Source organism: Benincasa hispida, chromosome 12 (genome assembly GCF_009727055.1).
Source record: "Benincasa hispida cultivar B227 chromosome 12, ASM972705v1, whole genome shotgun sequence".
Classification (NCBI taxonomy): Eukaryota; Viridiplantae; Streptophyta; class Magnoliopsida; order Cucurbitales; family Cucurbitaceae; genus Benincasa; species Benincasa hispida.
Window position 1 is genome coordinate 15,258,219 of NC_052360.1, and position 22,422 is coordinate 15,280,640.

The 22,422-nt window shown below is 35.6% G+C and overlaps 2 protein-coding genes and 1 pseudogene across 3 annotated transcripts; 2 read left to right on the forward strand and 1 right to left on the reverse strand.

Annotated features, from left to right (window-relative positions):
- Positions 1-261: 261 nt before the first annotated feature.
- LOC120068209 (inositol 2-dehydrogenase 2) lies at positions 262-5,478 on the forward strand. Its single transcript, XM_039019916.1, has 7 exons — positions 262-444; positions 1,571-1,741; positions 2,959-3,123; positions 3,196-3,360; positions 4,309-4,443; positions 4,571-4,668; positions 5,139-5,478. The coding sequence occupies exons 1-7, from the start codon at positions 262-264 to the stop codon at positions 5,326-5,328; spliced, it is 1,107 nt and encodes a 368-aa protein (XP_038875844.1). The 3' UTR covers positions 5,329-5,478.
- An 861-nt stretch (positions 5,479-6,339) lies between these two features.
- LOC120068119 (60S ribosomal protein L15-2-like) lies at positions 6,340-9,507 on the reverse strand. Of its 2 annotated transcripts, XM_039019816.1 has the most exons (5): positions 9,381-9,507; positions 8,457-8,623; positions 7,821-8,018; positions 7,503-7,659; positions 6,340-6,645 (listed from the first exon to the last, which is right to left on the reverse strand). In XM_039019816.1, the coding sequence occupies exons 1-5, from the start codon at positions 9,424-9,426 to the stop codon at positions 6,557-6,559; spliced, it is 657 nt and encodes a 218-aa protein (XP_038875744.1). In that variant the 5' UTR covers positions 9,427-9,507; the 3' UTR covers positions 6,340-6,556. The 2 variants fall into 2 exon arrangements, with proteins under 2 accessions (XP_038875744.1, XP_038875743.1); XM_039019815.1 differs by lacking the exon at positions 6,340-6,645 and having other exon boundaries at positions 7,244-7,659.
- Positions 9,508-9,739: 232 nt separating this feature from the next.
- On the forward strand, positions 9,740-10,094 carry LOC120067413 (annotated as a pseudogene).
- Positions 10,095-22,422: the final 12,328 nt, after the last annotated feature.

Consider the following 22,422-nt stretch of genomic DNA (forward strand, 5'->3'; position numbering starts at 1 on the left):
AATTGACATAATTATTGGTTTAGGTTTAGTAAACAACCTTCAAATTTCAAGACTATATTGATACAAAGTTTTGAGTCTAAATTAATACAACTCAAAATTCAAGAGTATAAATTGATATTTAGGTTGGGAATTTCCTAACAAAATCTAATGGCAAAGAGGCTTAAAAGGTGACAGATGTCGTTCACCGTCTTGGCCACAAAGAGAGGCCATTGAAAGCGTTGAGATAATAAGCGGGATGCAACTGGCACTTCCTTCTCACCCATGGCTTCTCACTCAACAATCAAGTACGGAATCATTGGAGTGGGAATGATGGGCCGAGAACATCTCCTTAATCTCTACCATCTTCGCGATCAAGGCGTCGCCGTTGTCGCCATAGCTGACCCTCACGCTTCTTCACAGCGGCAAGCTCTTGATTTAGCTCACTCACTGGGCTGGCAAATAGAGGTATTCGGCGTTCTTTAATCTTAGATATGATTGTCGCGACTGTTCGATTTGATGGCTGTTCTCGACGCCACTGATAACAAAGACGCTGAATTTCCTTCTTAAATGCTAAATTCCAACTTTATTTTTAGGATTTGATCATTAATTAGGTTCGTGAAAGTAGTTTATCAAGTGAAATCAAGTTTCGAGAAAGTAGTTTCGGATTTGTGCTATGCCGTAGTGATAATTTGGTCTTGGAATAGTCTGCATAGTTCATCAGAATCTTCCGAAGAAGTAATTGAAAATCTCTTTGGTGGCTATTTTTCTGTAAATGCGGAATGGAGGGATTTTACTTTCACCTGTTAAAGATGATGTGCTCAGCCTCAACTTTCTTGAGATTTTTGTATGGATCACCCAAATTTAGTTTTGCTAATGTCAAATTACCTAAATTCTAAAAATAATGGAAATCAACATTTTGCTTACATCTGCAACAATCAACTTTACATTGCTTGTTCGCGATTGAGGGTCTCACCCATTGGGAATTGACGAAACACGGAGCGCGATTTTACATTTGAGAAAAGTCATAAGATTGCAAAATTTTAATAATGGTGTGAGAATATGTATTTTCATAAAAATCACGATGCACCTTGAAATTACTTCCGGGTCTCTTCAATTTGCAATGAGTGGGGCACCACGATCACAAATGGGTTCTAAGGAGAATTTTAACGTTAGTTGGTGCTTTTTGATGTAAGTAAAATGTTAGTTTTTATTTTTTTCTCGATATGGAACAAAGACCCAACTCTCTTCCTTATCGACGATCTCACACTTGAAAGTATTGATAAACATATTTTACAGTTTTTTTTAATATATTTGTTTTAAGTGTGTGGTGGATAATTGACCATTACGAAGCTATAAGAACATGGTTGTTCTTTTCTTAAGTATCACAAACAGCTAACCTTAGAGCCTTTTGATCTTTTAATATAGTACAAACAGAACATTATGGTCAGGTGATATTCTACTCTTCAATTTTGACTGTTCTCTTAAGTAATGAGAAGTTAACCTTCAAATAGCCAAAATTCCATAAACTAACTCTTGATTCTATGAACAGGTTTCAATTAGGCAGTGTTTCTAATATAAAGAGTTTGAAAAGGTTTTCTCAGGGCACCAAGAGCTTTTGGATAGTGGACTTTGTGATGTATTGGTTGTTTCAACTCCAAATATGACTCACTATCAAATTCTCATGGATATCATCAATCATCCTAGACCTCATCATGTACTTGTGGAGAAGCCATTATGCACAACAGTTGCTCACTGCAAAGAGGTCATCCATTTTTTTTCCCAATCATACACATTTTTCACTATGAAAACATTAGCTATATTATCATTAGAATCATGATTTACTGATAGATGCAAGGACTAGGGGAGGGAATTGAATACATGAGATGGATTTTCCTTTACTTACACTGATAATAAGCATGTCAAGTTTTTTTACTTAGCATCATGAGCTTCTATTTAGTTTGGTAAAAGAAAATCAGTTAAAATACTATTTTGGTCTTGTTAGTTTGGAGTTTATTCCATTTTAGTCCTTGTACTTTCAATAAGTCTTAAAAGTAGTCATTATTGTTTATTTATTATTGATATTTCAAAAAGAAAGTTATTATCTATTAGCATTCCCTTTATAAATTTTAGAAATATATTCATACAGTGTCTTTTCATTTCGTTTCTTTTCTTTTCTTTCTTTCTTTTTTTTTTATGAAAAGAACAATTTTTATTGAGAAAAAATAAAAGAAGACATGCACATATAAAAAACCAAGCCCACAAAAAAGAGAGGGACTCCCTTTACAAGAAGGGACTCCAACTATACAAAATCGTTCCTATAGAATAATTACAAAAAGTCTTCGAAATCGAAGCCTATAAGGAAACATGAAAGCAAACAAGGAGCCATAACTCCCTAAGATACCTCTCTACACCCTAAACACCCTACTGTTCCATGCACTCAATAAAACCCATAAAACCGCACACACCATCAAGCCAAAGAAAACGGTCTTTCTCTCCAATAGACGGATTGAGGAGGAACTCCTCGATTATAACCCTGACTTCTCTATGATGTCATCATACCAAACGTCTGGAAAAAGAAATCCTAGAAACCACTCTCAAAGTCACAACATCAAAGAATATGGTTTCAAGTCTTCCTCCGCCTTCGAACAAAGAATACAACAAAAAGACCCAACCAGTGAAGACAGCTTCCTAACAAGCTTAACCAACGTGTCCTTTCTTAAAAGAATAGTATTTGTTGTTTGTTTATTGTTGATTTTTCAAAAAGAAAGTTATTCTCTATTAACATTCCCTTCATGAATTTTGGAAATATATTCATATAAAGTCTTTCCTTGCTTGAAATTTATAATTATTATTAAACCATTTTCGATAAAAATTAACATTGAAGAACTATATTTATCGAAGGTACACATACTATATGTTCAAAATTTATCAAAAGCACAAAGACTAAAATGATATTTTGACAAAGAAAGTGTGGAATAGGTTGTAATTGCCGCAAAAAAGAGGGAGGGTATTCTGGTTCAAGTTGGACTGGAATACAGATACATGCCACCAGTTGCTAAACTGATTGACATAGTGAAGAGTGGAAATCTAGGACAAGTTAAAATGGTGGCAATTCGTGAGCATCGGTTTCCTTTCTTGGTTAAGGTTAGTTTTAAAACTCTTATGTTTATGCTTTTATAAAGTGAAAGTTTGATATTTTGACTCCTCTTCCAGTAGGTCAACAACTGGAATCGATTCAATATTAATACTGGGGGGACTCTGGTGGAGAAATGCTGCCATTTCTTTGATCTTATGAGACTGTTTGCGGGTGCAAATCCTATCCGTTTAATGGCATCTGGAGCAATTGATGTCAATCACAAAGATGAAATGTATGATGGGAAGGTAAATTTTTTAGCATTTCAATATTTATTCAGCCTTGAAAGACTTCGTGCAAACTTGTTATAGCTTAGTTCAACATTATAAACTTTAACTTTCAAGATTGGTAAAGGAACTCTGCACAAATTAGATCGTTCTGAAGGAAAGTTGTATTAACTTATTTATGAGACTTTTTTTTTTTTTTTTTTTGAATTAAATCGCAAATTTGGTCACTATGATTTGGAGAAAGTTAGAATTTGGTGCTTATGATTCATAAATAGAATTTAGTACTTATGATTTATAAATAGAATTTAGTCCTAAAGGTTTGACAAAAGCTTCATATCTCTAAGGTAGATACTATTTATGAGGATTTTACCAAACCATAGGGACCATTTGTAAGATTGTATCGAACCATAGAAACTAAATTCCAACTTTTAAAATTATAGGGACCAAAGCCACCTTTGAAAAGGTAATAAATGAATGGTAATGTGAAAAGTGGGTCCCATTTGATTACATCTGATGTTGTTTACTTGCGTTTTGCCTCTATACTGACACATGGGACCCACTTTCAAATTTGTAATAAAAAACGCAAATTAATTGAAGAGTGGAGTGTATCCAATCTAATTGCGTCTAAAAATTATGTAATTATTGTTACTATTTCAAAAGAAATAGTATGAATTTTGACACATTTACTATTACCGTTATCGTTTGACCCTCATAGGTAACGGTAACGATAACAATAACAATAAATGTGACAAAATTCATAATTCTAAGTAAACGCGATTAAAAGCAATCCAATGACATTTACGATTCAGACTCATTATAATGGATCAATTAATGAAATTCCAACCATAGGTACCAATTTTGTTACGAATGTTTAACATGCTTGATTTTTTGCACAAGTAAATTTGTTCATCGATATTCTCCAAAATAGCAACCCTGATTTGTACTCACAGTTTCTGAACTTTTTGTCAGATTCCAGATATACTTGACAATGCATATGTAATAGTTGAATTCGACAATGGTTCACGAGGGATGCTGGATCTTTGTATGTTTGCTGAGGGAAGTAAAAACGAGCAGGAGATATCGGTTGTTGGTGACATTGGAAAGGTAAGATAAAATAAAATAAAACTCTCTAAATCCATCTACAGTTCGCAAATTTGAAAATTTTCCCCTGTAAGAAAATGCCAATGTTTGGAAACATTTCGTTTTGATTGAGTTAAAAACTCGGCAACAGGGCGAGGCTTTTGTCCCTGAAAACATTGTTCGTTTCGGCACTCGAGTTTCTGGAAGAAACGGAGTCAAAACGTTAGAAACAGAGGATGACAGAATCAAGTAAGTTGCTTTATCTTGAACTACAAATAGTCTGACTATACTCTTACACACATTCTTCAGTCCACAAATACGTACTTTATCTCTTAATCAATTCAGTTAAAAAAAACTTGAAATAATAATTTAGTTCCTCAATAATGATTTAGTCCATTTAGTTTATCCCTAATCAATTTAGTTAAAAAAGTAATTTTAGTCTTTGAATATTCATGAAATTTGACTCATGAACATTCATGAACAGTCTATATACTTTCAATTTTACAACAATTTAGTTCTTATACGTCAAATTTTGCAATGATCAGATTTTTAGTGTGCAAGATTTTTTTGCATACATATATTGATAAATTGATGAATGATCAAATGTGTTGATAAACTATAATAATGAAGTTCATTACCTATTAAAATTTGATATCTAATTTTAATAAAATAATGTTGAGTGTGAAAAGTGTTCTATAATCAATCAATTTTGATGTCAGGTACGAAGGTTTGCATCATGGGTCAAGCTATTTGGAACACCTGAACTTTTTGTGGGCACTGGGAGGTAGAGCTGGACAAGTTCCTGCAGTGGACTTACAAGATGGACTAATTTCAGTGGCCATGGGAGTTGCTGCACAACTTTCTATACAGAGTGGTCGATTCGTCACCATTGCTGAAGTCATGGATTAGTAGCCAAGTTTCGAAGGATGATTCTTATCACAATATAATATGGTCCATGTAAATAGCTTTTGGCTAAATTATAAATTTACTACTGCCACGTTTACCTAGGAGAAACTAATGAATCAATAATGATAATACTATTTGATTATGTTTAAAAAATTTGTTGTTTACCTATGTTAATGAAACATGGAGCTCACTTCTAGGTCTAGAAGGAAAGAATGCAATCCAAGTAAGACTATAACAATGACCAATCCGATTATAGTTTAAAATTATGTGAAATCCATTAATTGATATTATGACTGTCATTGTTACTGCTAAGATAGAAAAATGAATCCAATGATGGTAAATGGTAAGTACAACTGATTCATAACTTTAAATAAATATGATTAAAAATAATCTAATTACATTTTCAATTGCAGTTAATTACAATTGATCTATCCTTTAGAATTACAACAATTTCATTACAAATAGATAAACATTAGATTCGATTTTTTAATTTTGTTTTTCAAGTTCCTTACAACTTTGAAAATTTTACAAAACTCGTTAATCTATAGAATGTAAATTTTAAACTTTATATTAACTGACACTCTAAATTCTGAATTTTAGATTTGGGAATATTAAAATTTTGATAGCTCATGATTTTTGTAATTTTAAAAGTAAAACGATCATACAAGGAACTAAACTTATAGTGAAAAAAACTAGGTTGCCAAAAAAAAATTAATTGAATCATTTTTTATTTTTTATGAAGCATGGATTAAGTGCTAACTATACCAAATAATTGCAAATATGTAATTTATCATCAGGTCATTGGGTTGTGCGTAGTTCGCTATTGCTTAAACCAATACAATACAATTTGTTCTCTTATACTTCAAGTGCTCATAACTTTGAAGGTTTTATCACAACTTTTCCTTTTCCAAAACTTTCTAAAATGACAATTTCCCCAATGAAAATTTTCAAATATAACTAACGCAAGTATTCTAAAATGCATAAACAATACAATACAACTAATACTCAGAGACATTTCAACAAAACTTGTTCAACACAAATGGTTGATATATAAAAAACAGGGACTGCAATAAACACAAAATTTATCAGTTAGTTTAGAAAGATCCTGACAATTCTCAATGTAATTTATAAAAGTTCAAAACTTTCTAGATCAAAGTAACATCCACCGCATTCCCCAACAAACATAATGCTCATGATATGAATAATAAACCAGAGAGGAACAATACCAAACTCAACGATAACGACGCAGGGAGAGAGTGTTGTTCCTCTTCCAGGTCGCTCTGCGAGAAGGCCTGGCCTTGTGGTGCAAGTGTCCTTTTCCTNTCCACCCACAAATCTATTCCTTGATTATCTACTTTTCACTAATAATTAAAAAAATCAAATCAATATTTGAAAACAAAAAAAAAAAAAAAAAAAAATTAATTAATTGTTTTTAGAATTTGACTAAAAATTCAACCATCATACTAATTGAGAAAGATACAAACTATAAGTGTGATTGAAGTAAACTTAATTTTTCAAAAACAAAAACAAAAAACCAAATAGTTACACCAAACGAGACCTACATTTTTTAGTTTTCAATTTTTAACTTAGTTTTTTAAATCATTGGTAAAAAGTAAAAAACAAATAAAAAAATTTAGAAATAGAAATATTATCTATAAACTTAATTTTCAAAAATAAAATAATTAACTAACAGAACTTAAATTTCATTCGAATTTTGGCCTCGCTGAAGACGTCCCAAAAATTTCCTCAGAGCACCGGTAAGCGTACAGCCGTAAATTTACTACAATCACCAATTCATGATAACTTCCCCCATGAAAATTTTCAATTAGTTTAAAATATTACGAATCTTACTAAAAACGCATAAATAATAAAATAAAACGAATAGCAAAAATGATGATTAGATATTAAAAAGATACAGTGGCTGCAATAAACACAAGAGTTGTTACTTAGTTTAGAAAGATCCTGCCAATTCTCAATGTAAATTATAAAGTTCAAAACTTTGTAGATCAAAGTAACTTCCACTACATTCCCCAACAAACAGAATTGCTCATAATAAAAATAGCAAAACAGATGAAAAGAATACGAAAATCAACGATAACGACGCAGGGATAGAGTGTTGTTCCTCTTCCAGGTCGCTCTGCGGGAAGGCCTGGCCTTGTGGTGCAAGTGTCCTTTTCCTCGAAGTCCCCTGTACTTCTTGCCGGCGGATGTAAGTCCTCTGAGCTCCCTGTGCTTGTGGACTGGTTTGCAGATCCAGCTGATTCTTGGGTCATTGCGAACCGCATTATGGGCAACATCGACCAAAATCACCTCATAGTATTTGTAGGTAGAATCCTGTTTTGATTTCAAGAACGGTCAGAAAAGTTGACAAGACAGAGAATGGTATGCAAGGATTCAACAAGTTCAACACTAAGGGTGCAACCTCAATTTCGGAACACAACATTGCTCCTAGCCTCAAGTTATCTAATGAAATAAAACGATGTACAGTCAATCACCTCGTTGATCCAGTACGAGTTGAGAACCCTCAAACCACCCAACTTCCGCCCTGCTCGTTCTTCTGCAACTGACCGCTTGCTGCGCTGGAACTTCAATTGGGTAACACCTTGGTTGGTTGGCTTTCCATACACAATACCCTTGGGAACCGGCCTCTTCCTACCACCACGTCTCACACGGACCCTGTAAACCACATAACCCTGCAATAAAATTTTACACTCACTATTGAGGCTTATGCAAATGTGATATCAGAATAAAAACTCAACCAGAAAGTATGAGAGAAGACTCTCCACATCAGAGCTCATTTGTCCACAAGGTTGGCTAATCTTGATTATGTGTTCTTGAAAAAGAATGTTAATAGGTTAAAACTTCAATGTGTAGTGCTCAAACGGAATGCTAAAAACTTTAAAATCCAAACTTTACCACAATCTTCGCAGAAGCAAATTCCTAATTACAGAGTGTACAAAACCATTAAACCATCCAAGTTAGCCAGACAAGATACAATGTTATTCTAGAACTTCCAAACAATAAACAAAAAACATATGAAACAAAAGATATGCTAATCAGATTGCCTAGAAAAAGCTGATGAAGGCTAGATGCAAACAACTTTATCAGGAAATGATAGAATGCTTTCTTACCTGCTTGGCCTTGTATCCAAGACGGCGAGCTTTATCCGGGCGGGTGGGATGAGTGACGCGGACAATGGATGGATGTTGGCGATATTCCCAGCATCTCACCCTCTGTAGAAACCGCATCACATCAGACTGCTTCTTCCTCCATAGTTCTGACACGTATTTGTACGCCCCTATTTTTATTCAAATTGAATATTAGAAATACAATGAGCCACGCAAAAACAGGACATTTAAAGAATAAACTTTCAAGATTATATCAATCATAAACATACAACAATCTAATCTAAGCTCCTCCATAAACAATCTAAACTGAATGATTATGCAAATGATAGAAAGTAACAAAAAGCAAAAATGTCAATCAAAAACCTTGAAAAAATCTCCATATTCAAGCAAAATGAGATAAAAACGAGAAAGTTTCAACGTGCTAAAGCATTCATTTTCACCAAGATAAAAAGAGTACAATTAGTTAAATACATAGAAATAGTTAGGGAATTTGTGTAACTTCTACAAATACTACATTGGAACTTTAAGCACTATAGGAACCAAATTAAAACAAGACTTGAAACACTGAAACTAAAAGGAGAGACAAACGAAAACAAAAATGCACAAAGGAGCTTACCTAAGAAACAGAAGATAAAAAATCTGAAAATACGAAACAATTATCCTTAACGAGTTTATGTGATTCCATCAATCAGAAAGACATATAACAATCATAAAAAATGGTAGAAACTTTTTCGATTTCATCAAACAGAAACATATAACAATATATACTACGCTCCCCTATGAACAATCTAAACTGAAAGATCATGCAAAAAGAAAAACAAACATTAAGAATGTCTATTCGAAAAATTGGGGGGCGGGTGGAATCCATACTCGCTGAAAATTTCAAACGAAACAAACAAGAAACGGAGATTAGCTCAGAAAACATACCCATTGGAAAAGCTTCAGCAGAGACGCAGCAACTAGGGTTTCGCATTGAAACCTTACATTATATAGAAACAATTCATCTCATTTTCTCGTCTGGGCCGTTGGATTTCGGTTGGGCTACTGAGACGGGCTTCGGGTGTGGGCCGAAATCACTAAATGGGTCGCTTATAATTGGCTCAGTCACTTCTTTCATGAAAATGGTTAGAATTTCTTTGGAAAAAAGAATATTTGTGGACGCTTTGTCTTTATTTTATTTATTTCCACAAAAATGTCATTAATAATTAATTATAGGTACTAAATCAATTTATTGTTCTTAATAATCAATAATAAGTTACAGAAACTTAAATATTTGAATCTAAATATTAGAATTTACACCTATTTGTATCTTTTTAGTAATCAGTCTGTCAGTTTCTTTTATTCTACTTGGCATTTCTTTTCCATTTGCTTCAAATAGTTCAACCTATCTAGAAAAATTATCAGTTTGTGAATGTGGTTTCGATTCTTCTAGTGATGCCAGAAGTCGTGTCAATATATGATTTTATCTTGTATCCATTTTATTTGTTATCCTTGATTTGTAAGTAACCTTTTTCCTTTCATTGGATGGTATCTCTCAATAAGAGAGATCTGTTTGGATCTTGATCCATGATGACCTTTTTATTGATTTTGACGATTGGATTTCTCTATGAATGGGGAAGAGGTGCTCTGGATCAGGAGTAATCACTAGTGAGAAGTAAAAAAGAGGGAGTTTTAAACTTAAAGCTTTTCTTATCCTTTAATAATTCATAATATGATTTTAATTTTCGTTTAATTTACATGGTTTCATAGCTATCATCTTTTACTACTATAATACCACCATTATTTTTTTCATCAAAAAACTCTTTTTTTCAACGGGTATTCGTAAAGAACCGACAGAACATCCCAACAACCAACCATCAATCCCTCTCGAGGATGATGGATAAAACAAAGGGCAGAGAAAACTCTCTCCATGAAGAGAAAATTCCAGATGAAGATGCCAAAGCTACTAGACTGTGGGCAACTTTGTTTTTCTCTCTAGGGATTTTATAAAAGCGAGAAACATTTACAAAAGGAGCAAGAAAAATAGCCACCTTGACCAAAAAAAAAAAAAAAAAAAAAAACCTCTAATAAGTCATAAGCTCGACGATTCAAAAGCTTGATGACTTTGATTGAATCTAAATCCACCTCCCTGAGGGGATTCCGCCCATCCCAAGAAACCTGAATATGATTTAAGTCATCGACCATGGCTTTAGCTTATAAAACCTTGACCAACCAATTGGTAGACATAGGGATGCACCCACCCCCAATAGGCCGACCATTCCAATCACAATCCAACCGGTCCCACCATTTTGAGCGTTCTCTGACCATGCAACATCGACATTCATTTTCCATCAATCCTCTTTTGGCAACTTCCAATGGCAACAAGAGTGTTAATACTAAAACTGATCCTAGTAGGGGTGGTGATAACTTATAGAAATACAAGTTATTTATACCATCTTATTTAGATTATGCAACAAAAAGAAGGAAAAAGTTGCGTCGAACGTATAGAAATTGGCTTAGAAACGCAAAAGTTGTAAAGTATCGGAAGCACACCCGCTAACCCCATTGCGATGGCAAAATGGAATGTCCAAGTCTTTGTTTTACAGGAAACATGTCACCGCATGCGACGATTGCTCGAGAACAAAAAGAATAACGCATTCGCACCGAATGCGACGATCGATCATGGACGCAAACGAGCAACGCATTTTCACCGCATGCGACGACCGATAAAAAGACCAACGCATCTGCACCGCATGCGGCGATCAATCGTAGATGAAAAGATCGACGCATTCGCGGGGATTTCTGAAATTGTACAGCTTTTCTGTTGTACGATCTGACAAAGTGAATGTGGAGCAGAGCGGACGTTTCCACCAAGCCATGGCAGGAAAATGAAACTTTTCAAAGTGGAACCACTGACGAAAGAGGTGCCAAGGTCTATAAATAGCTACATCAATTCCAAAGAGAGAAGGCTGGTGTGAAGAGACAAATAGAGAAAATCCGGGAGAACGACGAGACAAGTCCTAAAGGGAAGTCTCGGGAGCCAGAAATTCTTTCACATTCCCGAAGAGAAACTATGTGCAAAGATCACTTCTACATGGAAAACAAGCCTGAGAAGGAAGTTCTCCACCACATACCTCTTACACGCCGACAAGAAAATCGTCTCCGATCGGAATCCTTGTCAAGACATTGACACGCTTTCCTTATCTATTCTCACTTTCTATTCATCAACTGTTGTTCATCTTTAATCTTTCATTCATTATCTGTAACCAACACTTATCTTTATCTTTTAATATTATTATCATAGTCATCGTCATTTCTTTGTTCTCTTCCATACATTCATCGTCCATCTCTCTCATCATGTGTAACTAATACCCAGGGTAAGGGGGAAGGATTAAGCGAGTAAGTTCATCCTTGTTGAAGAAATCAACTAAGTTTAACTAACGCATGCTCAACGGCATCTTCACCTGTGAGAGTAGAAGTGAAAATGTTATTCCACCTCTCGAAAGAAGGTTGGAAGAATGTGTTAACTAAAGCAAGAAGTATTTCCAGAGATGGAAACAACCTTGCGTTCACAACGTTCATCCTTGATTCACCATAGACATATGGGAACGCGGCCGATCACTGAGAGGTGTAAGCCAAGGGAAAGTAGAACCTTAGTTGCGTCCTCAACAGGATTGACGAACTTGCGATGTCCTTTCTCCCAACCCATTCTCTTTCTAGTGCATTTCACAAGACTTGTCACCGCATTCCATCAGATACTTTTGCATATCTTCACAGATAGCCCATTTATTTGTTTATTTATCTGTTTATTTATTTATTTGTCATCGCATTTTATTTTATCACCGCACTTTATTTTGTCACCGCATTTTACTTTATCATCACATTTTATTTTATTATCGCATTTTACTTTTCAACGCATTTTACTTTTCCCAATACAATTCATTATTATTTTGTTTTCGGTCGCATATATCACATTAGTATCGCATTGATCATCGCAATCCCCATGTTCGACCTCATATCACTCTGAGAAACTTGTGTTGGAATTATACTAGGTTCCAGCGCAAGAAAACTTGTGACACGCGCGTACTACATGAACGCATACTACGAACGCATATCAGCATCATCGCATACATTATTTTAGAACGAAGTATCGCATTTATTATCGCGAAGCGTGATTCGTACACATCATCCCCACTTCATCATCAATCCACCACTTCACCACATCATCATTCCATCACCATTTCCCATCTTTCCACCTTTGCGACGACATTATACATTACATCGCATTACGATCCGTCCGCCGCAATTTCACTTTAAAAATCAATCTTACATGTGGCTTCCTTCTTTAATGAAAGAGGCTCTACAATTTTGTCCACAACAAAACTAATAGCTTGAGGATCAGGAAGGGCATTATTAAAATGAATTGTGTATGATAATTCCAAATACTCCCCATTATAGGCACGATTTTCCCCGCATCCCCTTTGTTGTTGATTTTACAAAGGTAATCTCAATACTCCATCGACCTCCAACGACCCCTGCCCAAAGACAACACAACAACATTAGAGAGAAAGTAAAGCTTCCACAAGTTTCTAGTCATTTTGCACTCCCAAATCAAATGACTGGTGGTTTCCAAGTGAACCCTACAAAACGAACATCCTATGTTAGCTGTTATTCCTATTTTCATTAAATTAGAATGAGTAGAAATAATATTATGGATAATTTTTCACCCCATGATTTTAGAATTTGGAAGAACATTGATCCTCACGAAGCATCCCACGAAATCTTGAACTCAACTTTATCGGACTGAGAGTCTTTAAGAGCCTTGATATTGTGTCTTCCTAATTGATAAGTACTCTTCACAAGAAAATTTCCTTTAGAATCCACCCCTATGTAATCTCATTAGAAAATTGACACCTACTAAGAGGGATTTTGATAATGTAAGCCACATCGTATGGAACAAAAGTTTATTTGACCAATTTCTCATCCCAAATGTCACTTGTTGTAATAAAGTTTGAGACCCTCTTCAACTTAAAAGAGTCATGAACCACAACTGATTTAAAATTTCTGCCATTAGGAATCCAAGAATCCTCAGACACACAGATTTTTGTTCCTGATCCCACTCTCCACCTATATCCTTTCTCAAATAATCCCCCCCCTTCCCGCCCCCATAAAATACTTCTCAAAGTGAGACAAGGGTTCAATCCCAAAGTAGCCTCTAGATAAACCCATTATGAAAATATCTTCCTTTAAAAATCTTGCAAGAAGACTATTTGGATTCCACACTAGATTCCAGTTGTATTTTATTGGCATAGCTTGGTTAAAAATTTTAAAATCTCTTAATCTCAACCCACCTTCTGTTGTGTTTTATGCCAACAAACTCGTAGATAGTAAATATAAATAATTGACCATCATCAATAAAGAGTTATCGATGTTATATCAATAAGTGTAATTGATTATGTCGTATTCTATATTTTGTCTTAATAACCCTAAATCCAATAAACTGACATCCTAGGCTGTCTTATGAGTCTTGAACTATATATGGAGACATACAGGGATCAATGTTCAAGATACAACCTAAAGGATCTATAGTATAGGGATAAGGATGGATACCTTATCCTTGTAACACTATGGATACAATCCACTTTGTATTTGATACAAATGCAATTATCCAACACGTTCGTGTAGGTGACATACAAGTGAGAGTATCCTATGCAATTAGTTGGCATAAGACCATACTATGAAATAGTAACCACTAGATGTAACACCATTGACTAATTAGATTTATATTTCAATAGGATAACCTACGCAACTTAGTCTTAATCCTGAATGTATTATGAACTCTTGTTCATGAGAGATTGTTCTTTGATTTGTATGGGTGCAGGTGGCCAGTTCGTCGATCCAATATACCTACCAATTAGGGGACAAGACTGGGTGTGGAGTTGGGAACATAATAATACAAGATAGAATTCATTCCTTCTCGTCTTAAGGGTAAGTAGATGAGCATTCCCTTAAGTGGTGTCTATGGGACTTGAACAAAGGGCCCTACCCTCTCACTAGCCCGAGAGGTGTTTGTGTTTAATAGTTGGACTATAAACATGTTGTTCATTAGATGAGCACTAGTACTTAAGGATACAAAGGTGGGGACTAAGGCCTGCCAAATCAGTTGAAGATAAGCATCCTCTGGATAATTCAAATCGAAGCAATTGGATGTCCGACTCGGACCTATATGACATGACCGAGCAATATAAATACTCTAACACTCCACCTTGTCATATATTCCATACATCATACTTGATAGATATCATATTCATGGAATATGATTCACTTTCAAGATACCTTGGAGGTGAAATGGTAGACACGCGAGACTCAAAATCTCGTGCTAAAGAGCGTGGAGGTTCGAGTCCTCTTCAAGGCATAATGTTGAGAATACCTATTGAATTGGAAGGAATAAGTTCGGCCGTGGATCACGAAATCTTGGCGATCTTCTCTATCTAATGAATGGGAGTCAGCTTTGAAATCGTTCACCTTATACCCACTCCCCGAGTATATGTTTCAATAGGAATTAAATAAGGGTAGATTGATACAATAGAAACCTCTAGAAAATGCTCACCCATGTCCTAGCAGATAAAGTACATTACATAGTCTGTTTTAGGGATTAGCAACTTACCCATTCAGTGACTTTTGGCATTGGACGTTCCAAAAATGGGGTAATATCGGGTCGGGTGAATTCAATAATAGAGGCCTGTTGGCATTCCAGCTTTCCTTCTCCTTTCAGAGCCTACCCCTTCCTTAAGTCCAGGATACGAAAACAATTCCTCCTGACTCGGATGGTGTTACGAACACTCGTGAAGGACTAACTTGTTGTTATTAGTGAGAAGAGTGCAGTTGTGGATCTTTAGTGGAGTGTACCCACAGTTAACGAATATTGATTAATTTGGTTTATGAGTTCAACCTATTAATCTCACATCGTTGGAGCTTCTAATCTGTAGGTCCATGAGGTCCCCTTCCTAGCTCGTAAAGAGAATTGAAGTCATTATGTCTTGAATAGAGTTTGAAATGTTCAAATTCACTTAGGGAAATAATAAAATGTATAAAGCTTATTTTTTAAATTAATTAAAATTTATAATATAAATTTAATTTTGGATATGATTCAAAATTAATTTATGGGAGAATTAAAAATTGGAAGGAGTTCAAATATTAATTTAATATGAATTAAATTCATATTAAAATAATAAACTAAAATTAGTGTGTATCTGATGCACATTAAAACTATAGGTTATGAGAGAAACAACCGAATATGATTCATTTGTAAGTTAAATTAAATATTTGATATTTAATTTGGTATTATTTAATTGGAGAATTAAGTAATTATTAAATTTAATTAAATTTGATCTAATTAAATTAATTGAATTAAAACTATAGGTTATGTGAGAGAGATTTTTCATTTACATATGATTTAAATGAAATAATTAATTAAATTAGATTTAATTAATGAATTCAATCAAATAACTCCCACGTAGAGGAGTTATTTGAGTCGTGTGTTCTTCTACGTTTATTTATCTCTTTTGTAAAAAAGGCACTATGTTTTTTATCACAAGCAACACACAACATACATAATAGTTCTATAAAATTTTTCCCTCTCAAATTATCCTTCTCCAATCCCAATTAGAATTGGTTCCCACAAACCAATTTTACCTTAGGAATTTTCATATAATAGGATTGTACTCTCTTTGTGGTGTCCGTGAAATTCCATTGGAGAATTGAATTTTCATTTTGTTCTACAAAGTAAGGTTTCTATCCCTTTTTTCGTAGAATAATTAATTGCATGCTTAACCTAGGAATGTAGTAGGCTGTAATTTTGTTGGTCTTTGTATTTTTTCTGAATTTCTCAGTGTATGGATGTTTCAGAAATCCTAAATCAATAACGAATTTGATACTATGATTTCCGTTGCGTTAGGTCTTTCATCCCTTCACCTTCTTGCCTTCGACAACAGAGGCCAAACCAACTCTTCCAATGAATTCTCTTTCTTCTGTTAGAAGAGCCCCACAAGAAGCGACCATACATCGAATCCAAATCATGACACAGACCATCAAGAAGTTTGAAACAATTAATTGTATAGCCCGAGATAGCCGAGCCACCGATTTGATAAAAAACCTCCTTACTGCTGGTAGAAAACATCTTATCCTTTCAGCTCCGAAGGACCTTCCACACATTTGTCTTCACCTCCTTACAAATTATATTCTTGTTAAAAGCATTTTGAGAAGGGAGACCAAGGTAACCAAAGGACTTCACATAATTAAATTTTAGTATGCCACAAAGGTCCTTGATCTTATCTCGCCTGATATTCTTGTTGGGATTGATGCCTTAAATCTCGTAGGGTTCTGTAGTTTGTAAAAACTTGTATGAACAAACATTTTGTGATTTATGATATATGTGTTGGGGTTGAGGTCCTAAAGTCTCGTGTCCTGTAGTTTGTAAACATTTTTTGTACGAATGCTTGTGATGTATAATATATGATATTTACTTCACTTCTTGACTTTGCACATTTGGATGTTTTATTTGTTTTACCACAAACCAATAAACTTAAAATTTCTGGTTGTCTTAATGTAACTTAAGCATGTATGTCGTGACATACAAGTGGATCATGTCTTAAATGATAACCAAAATGGTTTGTAATATATGGATATAGGAGGGAAGCCTTATCCTGGAAACGATACGGATGCGACCCGCTTTGTGGAATAGCTACAAGTGTTGTGACTTGTCACAGATGGTCTGATCCTGATCATTCATGTAGAGGACGTACGAGCGGGGGCGTCCTATACAAAGAGTTTGTATAAGACTTGACCATGAAGTGTTAACGTCTCGTCATATAACTTCGTTCATGACAGAGATTTCACTTCACTAGGATGACCATAGGTAATATAACCTCAATCTTGAGTGAGTTAGGAACTCTTGCCATTGAGGATGGTCTTTTGATTTACTTGGGTGAGAGTGGCCAGCTCATCGACTCAAACCTACCACTTTGGGGATTCGTCTTATTTGGGAGCTAGGAACTCAGCTTCACAAGATGAAGTTCACTTCTTCCCCAAAGCAGGGGTAAGTAGATAGATTGCTCCCTTAAGGGTTGATCCTAGGGTTTGAACAATGTGCACCACACACCTTCTCATGGCCTGATAGGTGTTCACACATAGTAGAACTATGTTGTATTGTTCATTAAAGGGATCAGTGGTACTTAAGGAGTAAGATGTAACTACATGGGCAAAAAGGTAAATTGGCCCAGCTGTACTTACGAGCATCTGTGAAGGGCCATCCTACTGATGATTGGTTATATCTAATGGACATAGAAATATATCTATGGTAAAAAGAGTTCAACTGTCGGTCTTTAGTGGAATGTCTGGTAGTTAACAAATGGTGGATATCGTGACTAAAGAGTTTAGTCAGTTATTCACGTACCGTTGGAGCTTCAAGCCATAGGACCATAAGGTCCCCTTAGTAGCTTGGATACAAGTTGAGAATCAGTTTTTGGGTCAGTTTGAAATGTTCAAATTGACAAGAAGGAGTTTGATTATATATAATATAATTGAACTAATTAATTATATATGATATAATTGACTTTATGTATGAGATACATTAATTTGGAGGAAATTGGATATAAATATGATTTATATCTAGTGGAGGAAAAATGTTATGGTTGATATATGATATTAAACCATAGGTTATGAATATAATGTGATTATATTTACTATTTATTAATTGGACAGTTATGGGATAATTGGTCGGCGTCTCTTCTGTTTTCGTAACGGATGAGTAAGATGAAGAATCGTTTTGAGACACTTAAATAGCTCACGGTGTAGTGCGAGATTTAAAAAGAAAAGGGAGTATGTCATCACTTAGTAAAATCAGAGCCTATATGATAGTGTTGAACGATCGCTTATCACTTACACCCGCGCGCGCTATTGATTATACGATCGTTTATCTTTTACTAAATGATCGTTTAGTGCCCGAGCTTTACTAAACGGTCGTATAGACGACCGCTTAGCTTTTCCTACATGATCTATAGACAATCGCTTATCTTTTCCTACACGATCATATACTTCACCTAAACAATCAAGTATTTTGTCTATACGATAGACGAGTCTTTCTCCCACTTGCTTAATCGTTGTATACGATCTCTTTTCCTCCTCCCCTCTACCAAATCCGAACAAAGCCCACCCTTTGGACTCTCACTTTGAGAATACTGAGGGCTCCGAGTGGTGGTATCATCCCCGTTTCCTTCTGTTCGTGTGGAGACTGTTCGTGGTAGACGATTGAGTGTTATTGAACGATAGCAACTGGTATGATTTGCTGTGAAGAAAAGTCTTTAACTGGTATGATCACTTGGTCTCTTATTTATTGATCCTTTAGGCATGCCAGTAATTTAGCGTTGTGAATACATATATGTATGTTTGAATGTATATGTGGAAATTCTATCACAATGAATTGGAGAGATTTGCTTCCGCTCATAGGTACTCTTGTATAAGAGTTCCTTCGATTGGTATCAAAGCCAGGTTTCTGATCTTCCAATTCATTGTTGCAAAAGAATTGCATTTACATTCTCGGTGGGTACAACATGTCTACTCTCTGTTTAATTGTTAAATCATTTGTGGATGTATGGATTAATGGAGTTTTCTGGGATGAAACCTCGGTTTGTTAAATTCTTTTACATTTCCAGTTAATTGTAAAGGCCCCTGTGTTTTTTGGCACAATTAATTGCTATCGAGTCTGTAATTTCAAAGTTAGTTTAGGTCTTGAGTCGTTCGTGATAAAGTTCGAAGCAAGGGTTGCTGTTCTTCAAGGAAGAAGACGATCAAGTGTTGGCGGGTCATTTAGACGATAGGGTAGACGATAGCTGAGTATTGGATGCTCAGGTGTCGTTTAACGCGCATGCGCACTAGACGATCGTATAGCTCAGCAAACCTCATCGCTTAGTTACTGACTATACGATCGCAGAGTAAATATGTGGTAAATCGTTTACCTTTCGTGTCTTAAGCAATCGTCTAGACGATCAGGCTTCACACCTCGTTGACGTCTATGTGATCGTTTAGCTTTCTCGCTATCGTCTAGTATGTGCTACACGATCGTTTACCTGGAGACATTTACTAAACGATGGAGCTTCGCCTGGCGGTTCAAGACCCAATTCGCTCGTGAACTGGTTTTCTCGGTGGAATAATGTAATAGATAGAATTTTCATTCCGGATTCGTGTTGGTTCGTCCCGGTTCATTAATCTATAGTTTTATACATGCAATGAATTTTTTTTATGTCATGTAGTATGTACATATAGAAAAATCCCACCTTAGTTTATGCATTGGTCAGGCATCTTCTCTTTATTATAAGTGTATGATTTAGAGAAGCATGATTTAAATTACATAAGTGCATGCTCATGCATCATATAATATAAGAGTTAAATTTATGCATGCATTATTTATTAAGCGTTATATTTATAAGCGTTATAAATACCTCGTTATGTGGCAATGTTTGTTTTAGTTGTTTCTTTTATAAAAGGTTATAAAATGAAATTAGAACTAAAATCAATAATTAAAGGTTAACGTATAGCAAATCTATCTATAAGTGACATTTTGTCTAAGGCTGGTTCTGTCTAGGCTGGGGTATTTAAGGTGACGGCAACGGAACACCCCTACCTAGGAACCTACCTGGAAAGGTGAATTAGATAGATTTGATGCATGCATGCAAGTTAAGGACAATCCATTAAAGAGTTTATATGTGACTACTTGAACTTGTTTTATTTCAAATACAAATGTTGTTTTTTAGCAGACTTAATAAATGACTTAGATTTTAATCAGTACTCGGATTTTCTAGGTTAATGAACCCCTGGGTAGAACATTCAGTGGGAGGTACTTGGGTATATGCTGCTTCATTTAAACTTCTCGTATTTCTCCCTTATTGCCCACACCGTGAGATCTATCCTCGGCCTCGTGGCACCCTGGGAGTGTCCTAGGGATGGTGTTTGGGTAGGTCAATATCAAGGTGGATGAAGAGAATGTTCATAGTAAGTGGGAGCGGGAAGTGCGACAGCATATCCCACAGTCTCTCTCGTTGGATTAAATAAAGTTTTTGCGCATCGCCTCGAGGCACCCTAGGAGTGTCCCTTTGTAGGATGGTTGTTTTGCATGTTTCTTTATTTAATCTCCTGTAAGAGGATAACGTTACTTAGTCTCTCGTCCTAATCTACTTTTTCACTATGGTGAGTGCGTTAGGGTAAGAATCTGGGGTAAAAAATGAGGGGTTACACCTACGCAGAATTATTAAGGGTTAACAGTTCTAGATCGAAAATGGTGGTTGTTAGATTCAGTTCTAAGAGTTGGTTCTGCCTAATGGTTGAGATGTCTCATTCTAGTGAAGGGACATTTGATCATCCCACCGGTGACGTTTGTCCTGCCTCGCTGGGGCATCATTGTAAAAAAGAAGTCTTATCACTTAGGGTACTTGGAAACTATTTTGCTAAAACTAATTGGTTAAAATGTGGTTTTGCAAAGTCTTATAAAAGTTTATTCATTTTTCAGCAACAGTTTTAATATGACTACAACCACTATTAGTTTGCTTAGCGCCGAAAAACTGAATTGCCAAAACTATTCGAGCTAGAAACATATGATCACGACGATACTCATCATCAAGGATCTAAAGTTTTTCCTTACGGAGGACTGTTTTCCTATTCCACCTCAGGACGCTACTCGAAATGTTCGGGAGGGCATACGAGCATTAGACACGGGCAAACAAGAAGGCCTAAGCCTATATCATGGCCAGTCTTAGTGATGTGTTGGCCAAGAAACATGAGCCCATGGTCTCAGCACGTGAGATCATGGAGTCCCTGTAGGGAATGTTCGGACAACCATCTGGACAGCTCAAGCACGAAGCTCTGAAACACATCTTCAGCTCCAAAATGGAGGAAGGCACCTCTGTTCATGAACATGTGCTTAATATGATGGTCCACTTCAATGTGGCAGAGATGAATGGATCTAAAATCGATGAGGGCAGTCAAGTTAACATTATCCTGCATTCATTGTCGGAGAGCTTCCTCCACTTTGTTAGCAATACAATTCTTACCAAAGAGAATTATACCCTTACTACTTTCCTCAACGAGTTGCAGACTTACCAATCCTTGCTGAAAAGTAAGAAGGAAAGGGGAGGTGAGGCAAATGTTATCTCGTCTTCTAAAAAGTTCCATTGAGGTTCGACCTCAGGGACGAAGTCTGCACCTTCAACTTCTAACTCTGGAAAAAGGAAGAAAAATAAAGGTGATATAGGGAAAGGGAAAATGCCTGCTAACCCACCACCTTTCGCCTAGAAGAAGCATCCACCGTCGGTTGAAAAAGGAACATGTTTCCACTACAACCAAAACGAACACTGGAAGAGGAATTATCCTCGCTATATGAAGGAAAAGAAGGTAGCCAAGGCTAAGGCCAAGGCAGACAAAGGTAAATGTGATTTACTTGTGTTAGAAACTTGTTTAGTGGAGAATGATGATTCTACCTAGATAATTGATTCGGGCACCACTAATCATGTTTGTTCTTCTTTTCAGGAGATTAGATCCTGGTGACAGTTGGAGGCTGGTGAGATGACGTTGCGAGTAAGCACCGGCACGTCGTCTCAACTGTGGCAGTGGGAGATATCCAGTTAACTTTACAAAATAGGTTTATTGTATTAAAAGATGTCTTTGTAGTTCCTGAACTAAAAATGAATCTTATTTCTGTAAAGTGCCTGTTATAATGCAATTACACTCTTTCTTTTAAATTAAATAAAGTGTTTATTCATAAGGATGGTATTGAAATTTGTACAGCTAAACTGGAAAATAACTTGTATGTGCTAAGACCGATAGCCTTATGTTCCCTCTATAACATAGAGATGTTTAAATCTTTCGTAATTCAATCTAAACGTCAACAAGTTTCTCTAAAAGAAAATGCCCAACTTTGGCACCTTCGATTAGAGCACAT